The sequence below is a fragment of the Puntigrus tetrazona genome, unplaced genomic scaffold (assembly GCF_018831695.1).
Source record: "Puntigrus tetrazona isolate hp1 unplaced genomic scaffold, ASM1883169v1 S000000337, whole genome shotgun sequence".
Taxonomy (NCBI): domain Eukaryota; kingdom Metazoa; phylum Chordata; class Actinopteri; order Cypriniformes; family Cyprinidae; genus Puntigrus; species Puntigrus tetrazona.
This window is the reverse complement of record NW_025047996.1, coordinates 1715-10870: the sequence shown is the minus strand read 5'-3', so window position 1 is coordinate 10870 and position 9156 is coordinate 1715. Positions and strand designations below refer to the sequence as shown.

At 36.5% G+C, this 9156-nt stretch overlaps 1 protein-coding gene across 1 annotated transcript; it reads right to left on the bottom strand.

The window, feature by feature from the left end:
• Nucleotides 1-1100: 1100 nt before the first annotated feature.
• LOC122333675 (rap guanine nucleotide exchange factor 3-like) lies at nt 1101-8731 on the bottom strand. Its single transcript, XM_043231374.1, has 17 exons — nt 8559-8731; nt 8262-8383; nt 7863-8043; nt 7422-7506; nt 7275-7335; nt 5861-5937; nt 5575-5721; nt 5386-5498; nt 4264-4352; nt 3969-4047; nt 3673-3823; nt 3242-3324; nt 2929-2959; nt 2449-2527; nt 2158-2295; nt 1952-2049; nt 1101-1328 (listed from the first exon to the last, which is right to left on the bottom strand). The coding sequence occupies exons 1-17, from the start codon at nt 8612-8614 to the stop codon at nt 1116-1118; spliced, it is 1803 nt and encodes a 600-aa protein (XP_043087309.1). The 5' UTR covers nt 8615-8731; the 3' UTR covers nt 1101-1115.
• Nucleotides 8732-9156: the final 425 nt, after the last annotated feature.

Below are 9156 nucleotides of genomic sequence, written 5' to 3'. Positions count from 1 at the left end.
TATACTGTATAAGTATGTCTCTTCAAGATTAGAGTTGCTTTTATCTGCTCTATATTGTTTAAGATGAACTTTGGAAGCGTACAATTGCTGTGAATGTGGGACAAATAGTCATTGAAATAACACATGTCCACTTCACTTCCTGCTAGCATTCATCTGATAGGCACTCGCACAGGTATTTGTGAGCCGGCGTCAGATATTTCAAGGGTTTACTCAGCAGGTGTGAGCCAAGCGTACGATTCAGACAGCTCGGCTGTAAAATATCTCACTGACTCATTCTACCCTGACATGTTTGATTCTCGAGCAGATACGCTGCACACATGACTGATCGTATCCTGTGACGTTTGTGTCCCTGACGACTTGTATCTAAATGCCAAGTACACGCTGATATTTACAGGATTAATATGCTGTGATGCTGTAACTGAGGTTATGGATTGAGGTAACAGTTGAACCAAAAAAAATTAAGTTGGCCGAAAACGCTTTCACTCTCGGGCCATTCAATATGTAGATGAGTTTGTATTCTTGATTTGGATAAAATGTAATATTACATCACTTGCTCACATTTGACGGCACCCATTCACTGCAGAGGATCCCTCTCCAAATAGCTAATAAAAACAATAATCCTAACCATCAATTAATGTCTTGTGAGCTAAAAAGGTATGTGTTTGTAAGAAGCAAGTCCATCGAGGCGTTGAAATTTGAAAACATTGTTCTGGCTATAAGTCCATAGTCTGTAATATCATTTCTTATAATATCAAGTCTATCCTCTCACATCAAAATTCACCAACATGTTTGTCTAGAACAGTTTTGGACTGGTTTTGCTTGTAAACACGAACCAGGCAATTTTTCTCATTGGAGAAAGCAATGTATATAGAGGACTACTGCTGTATTTTGGCCATAAGCAAGGGTTTGAAATCATGTTATTACTTATAGTTATTACAAACACAAACTTCACAAGACGCTAATTTATGGACTGAAGTAGCGTGGATCACTGTGATGTTTTAATTCACTGCACAGGATTCTTATCTACATTCTGGGTGGCCTGAGAGTGAGTACATATTAATTCAATTGCTTTAACGTAACAAATCCTCTGGTTTTAGTCTTAGTCTCATTTTTGTTTAACGCTCCTCCTTAAGCAGATAAATGGCATCAGAGACTAAAATGAAACCGTTTAATGCGCCAGTGTATTCTGGTTCGGCTGTTACCTCATGCATGGCCATGAAGAGCTCCCAGTCATAGCTGGTGTGCTGGCTGGCCATGTCCTTGGAGCACATCTGCTCCAGAGTGTCCATGGTGCTCTTCTCTGGCCCCAGCTGCTCTTTCGCCGGTGTCTGTCAGGGGCAAAACGCACACATCAGAGAAGATACTTCAATCTGAAACATCACATCACACCATTCTGTTCATATTTGACCAGTCTGTCAATTAACTAACTGCAGATTTGTAGCTTATACATTTGAAACTGTATTACTGAAATTTGAAATTTCATCCCATTCAATAATTATATGGTATATTAATTAAATGAAATAAAAATAAATACTTGCTGAAAAAAGTAGTGCTGTTAAACAAATAATAGCGATTAATCGCATCCAAAATAATTGTATTTTTTGCATAATATATGCATATATAATTTATAAAAATATGCTGTTTATTTATAAAATAGATTTATTTATCTATGATATAAATATAGACATGTAAACACATGCAAATATTTTAAAATATATACGTATGTGTATCTATATATACACATAATAATTATACACAGTTCACACACATATATTGTGTAAAGAAAAACCTTAATTTTGTATGCAATTATTCGTGACAGCTCTAGAGAAAAGCAATGTGATCAATTTATAACAAATTTTGCATTTGTATTATATTTACAGCTGACAGCTAGAATTTCCAACAGTGTGGATCTTTTACTATGAAACAGCAGTAACTCTGTTGACATCCTCACCAGTTGTTCCACCTGGCTGGCAGAGCAGAAGAAAAGCTTCTCATTCACTCCTAAAGAGGCGGAGACTGCCGTGGTCTCCAACTTGAGCTGGACCCTGTCTGCAAGAAGCGGGAAGAAACTTTGATGACGTAAAATACCTGATCAGGTTGGACAGAAGATCCCAAGAGGAAACTCTGAACCCAAATCATCTGAATCTCATAGCCTACCTCCTGAGGAATTCATCCTGACCAGCACATAGTCTCTCTCAGGATCCACTAACGTAGTCAAGATGTCTTTCACCGAAGCATCGACCGGCAGCATCACCGTGACAGCCTTATGATCAGGTTTAAAGATCTCGTACAAGACTGCAAACAGACAATTGGACTCTTTTAAATGAACAAATTTAATTCGGTGGTGTCTGTTTTGATCAATTTTAGCAATTTCGCAGGGATGTTATACTTGTGATTTCTTTATGACACTGGTTATTATTAAAACTCTTACTGCAGTAAAATACAGACCTTTATCTTGAGCTTTAATCGACCGTAATTTCCCCACCGGCTCTTCGTGAGCAGAAAACCAATCAAACTTTTGGTTCAGCTGAAACAAATAGATGACCATATTCGATATTAGGGCTGCAAAAGGCAGTTTTCAACATGTTTAGACAAACTGGGTGTCTGAAATAAATAGACTGCGCCGATGGTGTCAGGTAGGATAGATTTTTTGTCAGTTGTCATTCCAAGAGTTTGAGGATGTTACCATGGATAACACTGACCTACTTTTAACGTACGTTTCTATTGTCATAGCATGCATGACTCAGTCAAAAAGGGATTTACTTTTGATTTGTTCTTTGAATTTGTCTAAAGGCCTCTGGCCTCATAGCTGTTGACTTTTCCACCGGCGAGTCTGTTTATCATGCTGTGTCATAAAGTAAGTAGGATTTATTGGTTGGACTCTTATCTCAAAGTTTCCCATTAGACTAAGAAAGCGGTGCCTCTTACCTTTGTCAGAGTGTGACATCCATTTTCGGTTCTGTAAAGAGGATAATAGGAATATAGCATTATGCAAAGAGGTTTGATGACATAGTAGACTCGAGAGAAAAGGTGTGGACTTTATAAAAGCAGGTCAAAGAAAGATCCATTATAGTATTTATTACTTTAAATCTGATGTCATCAGTTTGACTCAGCTGATCGGCTGAGCCACATTCCAACAGTCACGTGATCAAAAATCATTGTATAAGAGAGCTGATTTTGGTCATTATGACAAAATGTTTATCTGCTATTGTTTGTTTACAAATAGACATCGGTTACTTACATTTTTGTCTTTCTTCTGTCCCTCAGTTGTTCTCTGAGCATGCTGGAAAGTCTCGAGTCAGCCATCACCCCTTCCCTGAATTTCTATAGCAAAAAAAGGGATATTTTAAACAAACATACTTTTGCATTACATTTAGAGACAACATAAGTATCAATAGCACTGACAATGCATATCTATCTATCTATCTATCTATCTATCTATCTATCTATCTATCTATCTATCTATTCCTGAAACAATGCACTACATTTTTGGATTAAACAAAAATATTGGTATATTTTTCAATTATGTCAATTAAGTCAATTATGATTTGATTTTATTCAGTCTTCAAGTATTTAATGCGTCCCATCTTTTCATTTAAAGTACCACAAAACCATTTGTAACGTTTTACTTCCGAAGAAGTAGTAGAGCTGCAGCATTTAACCTGTTTTTACCTCCAGAAATTCAGAGGCCACAGAATTGTCCCTCAGGAGAAGACCGTACAGAGCTACCCAGTGAGCCACAAGTTTCACAACCTTCTGCTTGGTGTTGAGAGCGTACGCCGCCTTCTCCAGGTCTGTACCTTCGGAGGGCTCCGCTTGGTAGGTACAAATGTAGGTTAAGGATACACTTACAGTTTCAGTTAGAGCTTTGAGCTCTTTGGCATAAGGACTGGTAACAAAGCAAATAAAACACAGAGGAAATGTCAATATAAAGTGGAAAATCAGTAGTTCCTGTAGTTGCAGGATATTGATGCTGGAGGGCTGCGCAGAGCTGGCCGTAGGGCATGAAGACTGGATGTGTTAAGAGGAAATCAGTCACACTGGGATCTGCAGATGTACAAACACAGTCGTAAACTTCATTAACAACGGTTTGCTTTCTTTACTGAGCTCTGTGGAGAAGCCCAGAACATCTGAATCATCCGACTTCATGGTTTTAAACACCAAATGAGCAGGAATGTTTTGGTCTCTCCCTCAGTACTGTAATTAACTGATCGGTTTTCAACAAATAGTAGATTCCTATATCAAGCACAAGTTCATCCTTACCTATAAAATCAGTGCCATTGGTTTCCAGTTTAATCGTCTCCAGCATGTGTTCTAGGATCTTTTCTGGCGTTCCTGACATTACTGTGTACCTGAGAGAGGTGGATAATTCATATTGACAGTTAAGTGTCCTCCATTCCTATCATTCATAATTGCACTTGCAAATGCACTTAAAATCAAATAACAGTGATGACTAATGATTGTGCTTGCATTTCATTGTTCAGCGGCACTGTAGGTAAATTACCCAGGATGAATCACCTTTCACTGCAGACATTGAACGGCTTTACCTATTCTGGATATGTATTATTCATGGCTCGTTTCACTTGCTGATTTTATATAAATGGTTTATGAAGATGGATTTGAATTGGCGGATTTCATTTACTCACATGCGTGGTAAAATGGGCTTAACACTGCGAGGAAGCATTCTCATAAATTAAGTCAACGCAATTCAAATGACTAAGTAATTAATGTAATGTAATGTAATGTAAGTAATGTTTTCATTAACCCTAAAATAAAATCATACTTAATATGCACATTTTAAGGCATCTAAAATATCAATATGTTCAAAACATTTCTAAAAACCTGTTGCACACAATCTACTACATGCCTTCTGTAGTAATCATTTAAATATATTGAGAAGTTATTAGAAGACATAGACAACATATATACTGCTCGGTTTCATTGTTTATATTACAACCAGTCAGAACTTCTTTTTAGCCACATAAAGATCAGCAACTGCACCACATTTTTGCTTATTTTTAAATTTGAGATCATACTAAATGAGCCATAAAAATCTGATGTATTAAATACAAAACTTTTTTAAAAATGTGATTTTTTTTGGATTTAATGTTTTGTCTATAAACTGGTTCAACAAATTGTTATATTTAAAAAAAAGAATGTTATTAAATCTGCACGAGATTAAATCTTTAATTGTGATTTGACATGCAGTCTTATGCCATTTACAGCATTTACAGTATTTACAGTATTTACTGCATGTCAATGTTCTGGTAATCAAATATATATATTTTTGCTATTCTGTTTGTTGATGCTTATGGTGCAGTGACTAAACTTTAATTAAATCATTGAAAATTGCAATTTAGCAAAATAATGGACAGAATCGCTTACTTATTGCTGCTTGCTGATCCTCCCTGATAGGCAGACTCCTGCACCGAGCTCTTCTCAAGAACCAGAACAACTTTACCGTGTTCCTCCAGTCGGACGGTATTGGCCTCAACATCCTGCAGTTAAATACAGGTTAGAGACCACCTTAGATACCCATCTGTGCAGACGCTAAGCTATGCACACACAACCTACCTTTAGGATACGTATAAAGTCCTGCTTGTCCACCCGCAGGAAGTGGCAGTTATCTTCTCTCAGGATGATGGTGGCAGAACGAGGGGCGTCATTCACCAAAGCCAGCTGCCCAAAGTCTTCTCCCTCATGAAGCGTGGTCACCAAGCCCTGTGTGACGCACATACACAAGATCATCTTTCCTTAAGAGGAAGCGCACAGTATGAATTACCTTTAAACAATGCAAGTATATCTATATTTAAACTCAATGACTTCTAAAGGTCACTCAGCTGATGTTAAATAGCTTTACCTTGCCGTGTGTGATGACATTAACAGAGCCTCTCCAGATGATGTACCAGGAAGTCCCTTTGTCCCCCTGACTGAATACTGAAATAAACACAACATGTTACGTTGTATTCTTATAGCAAACTCAGCCTTACCTTTAATTTGTTCTTTTTTTTTGGATTGGGCTTACCAAATTTAGACAAGCGAACAGATGAGTTGTTTTTTTTCTCAATATTTTAGACAATAATTTTGTGCAGGGTTTCCCAAAAAGTTTTAATTCATAAAGTAATACCATTAATTTTTTCGGTTAATACCTATTGTAGTATTTTAAATAAAACATCCATAAATCATGATTCATTTAGATGTTTTCAGAGACAGATTAAAATGAAGTGGGTTTATTCTTAAAACAAGAACAAATAGATATCTTGTTTTAATCATAAACTCACTTTGATTAGTTTCTCGTAAAACAAGATTTCTAAAATCAATATTGCTTCTAAAATATGTATTTATCTTGATTTAAGAATCTTTAAACATTGGAAAACAAGACAAAAATACTGATGAAGAAAATAACTTTTTTGCAGTCATTTTTGAACTCGAGGTACAGTAAAAGTGTGTAAAATTATATATTGGACGCATTATTAAACTTTATGCAGGTAATACAATACATGTTCACATTTAGAGGCCATATTAATGTATTGTTACATTTTAATTAATTACATTTTCTTAAAAAGACCTTCATAAATCCTGCAGAAACCCTGCTGTAACAAAAAATAATCATGCTATGCAAAATTTGACCATAAAAACATATGCAGTAAAAAGATTGCAAGATTTAACCTTTTTATTTTCACTTCATTTCGGTGTAATTTACAATAAATAAAATCAAGACTTGTCGGAATTTTCTTTACATTGTACTACAAAATGTATTTCATGTTTCATTTTTCAGCCGGATACATTTAAAAGTCATTTAATCTTAATATCAGAATTCAAATAGAAATGTACAGTAAATCATTAATATGCCTGAGAAATAAAATATGATATGAGTCTGAATAAATGGAACTAATATGAGCTTGTGAAACCTGACAGGTTTAAAAGTGACTAAACTACCCTGTTAGATAATCATCAGTGTCTGCTTCCTACTCGTGCTATTCACTATGCATGAATGACTGCTGCGTTGACGCCAGACGCTCCGTAAATGCTTTCATTTCTCTTCCCTTCGTCTCTTAGTTTGCTGATATTAGGATGTCAATCATCCAGTTCATCACATAACAAGGGAATTACACAATAAAATGATTCAATCGTCTCATTCTCATGCTCTCCGTCTGTGGCGTCTAAACAGGAAGTTCTCCGTTTTAACTCTGGCTAAGCGCAAATTCAATATTAGCCGTGTTCCGTCTTCCCGCCCACCACTAATGAAATGTCATCACTGCTTTCACACTCACAGACTGTTCCCGCCTTGGCATGGCTTTCAAAAAACAGCACTGCTGCCAGCTCCTTCCGAACCTATGGGAGAGAATGAAAGAAAGAAGGGAAGAATGAAGATTTGTGGCGCAAACAAACGTGACGGCTGTCAGCGATTGTTGACTCACAGATGTAGACAAGTGCGCCACAGCTTTGACGTGCAGGAGTTCTTCGTAAATAACTTCCAGGTCCTCTGTAGTTCTCTGGCTTGGGCTAAAACATGGACATAGATTACTGCACAGAGAAATCTTATGCCGTTTATAAAAGAGATTAAATGTGAATGTGCGTGTTAAAATGACATCCCAGTTTAATATCTTTAGATAACTGTAATGGTCGTAAATATTTGTTAGACTTGATTTGATATTGATTTTTGTAAAAGAGTGAGACATAAGCCAGTTTCTAAGCCAATGGCGACGCACTGAATTCATATAGATTATGAAGTTTGAGTTTATTTATATACAGCAAGTTCTTCACAGAAATTACACTCTTTGCCTTTAAGTGCTGGTCTTATGTAAACTGTGTTTCTGCTTATTTTTTAGACAGTTTTGGCACATTTTTTGGCCTCTTACCATTTACGCAGTATCATAGTCAGAAGAGCATCCGGACCCATCTGGATCAGGAGCGATAAACTCTCTTGGAGTTCTTCATCTTTGGAGTCTTTCTCGTTAGTTGTGTGATTAAGGTCATACTCGGCCTCCATGAAGCGGTAAAACTGTGTGTCTTTGTCATGGAAGTTTAACTCCTGTTTCACTGCACATTTTTACAGAGACATTGATTGCGAGTTAGTCAGTATTTTCAGATATTAAGTTAATAGCATGTTTTTGGTCACGGCAAAGCTATTTTTTGCAGGTGTACCTTTGTATCATGATGTAATTCTTGCCATAGTATCACAATCTGATACTCTTGTTTAAAGGAAAAGCATGCCAAAAATGATATTCTTGTGCTGATATCTATAGATAATCACTCACCCTGAGTCAGAATGCCCTCATCCACCAAAACTTGCCACATTCCGACCGCCTGACTCCGGGACTGGAAGCAATCATTGAGTTTCATTAACCAGTCCACAAGTTCCTTCCCACTGCAGCACTGTCTGTGGGACAAACCAGTCAAAAAAGCAAAGTGTTACACATTTATCTTCATTTCTCTATTGGTTGAGTAATGAGTAAGCCGATTAGTTTTTCCAAAAGGATGCTAAGTGACTTCCTTGGAAGGCCTTTTCATCACAGTCAGAAATATAACACGCTTTGCACAAGAGAAAGATTCACCTGTGAGTCTTAAGATGGTATTTTCTGTCTCTTATCAGGCCTGGGTTACGCTCCATCAGTGTGCTGTAAACCACCCGCGCAGCCTTCAGGATCCGATCGGATAAAAACTGATGGAGAGAAATATTTTAGTCATTATTTTTTTTATTTTGTTCTAATTAAGCCAGTCTTTTGTAATACCTCGAATGTGTTTGAATGCTGTTTAAATTTGACACCAATTATCTTCCTGAATGTTTTAGAAAGTTTCAAAAATATGTTGGCCATCGTTTTTTTTTTTATTTGAAATTATAATTAGCACCATTTGCACTCTTAATTACTTTCTGAATGACTTTATATTTATACGAACCGCATTTACATTTTACAATTATTTAGCAGATGCGACTCACTAATGAGGAATGCAGCAAGCAATTCAAGAGGCACATAAAGCAAAAAGTGCTTATAATACAAAGTTTCAGACGCTGTTTAGAATAGCGTTAGCTAGAACAGGGAGGGATTGAGGAAATTATTATTATTGTTATTTTGGATGCAGTGAAGTTCTCGAGGAAGACATGAGTTTATAGCTCTCTCTTAATATTGTTTAATATATTAATATTTGACTTTC

Excerpts from the sequence above, each read along its gene's own strand:
- LOC122333675 (XM_043231374.1), bottom strand. The coding sequence starts at position 8,614 with ATGGAGCGTAACCCAGGCCTGATAAGAGACAGAAAATACCATCTTAAG. Across the intron at positions 8,044-8,261 it reads TGAGGGCATTCTGACTCAGG|TGAAACAGGAGTTAAACTTC; the intron begins GTGAGTGATTAT and ends AAAAATGTGCAG. Across the intron at positions 7,507-7,862 it reads ACTATGATACTGCGTAAATG|CCCAAGCCAGAGAACTACAG; the intron begins GTAAGAGGCCAA and ends TCCATGTTTTAG.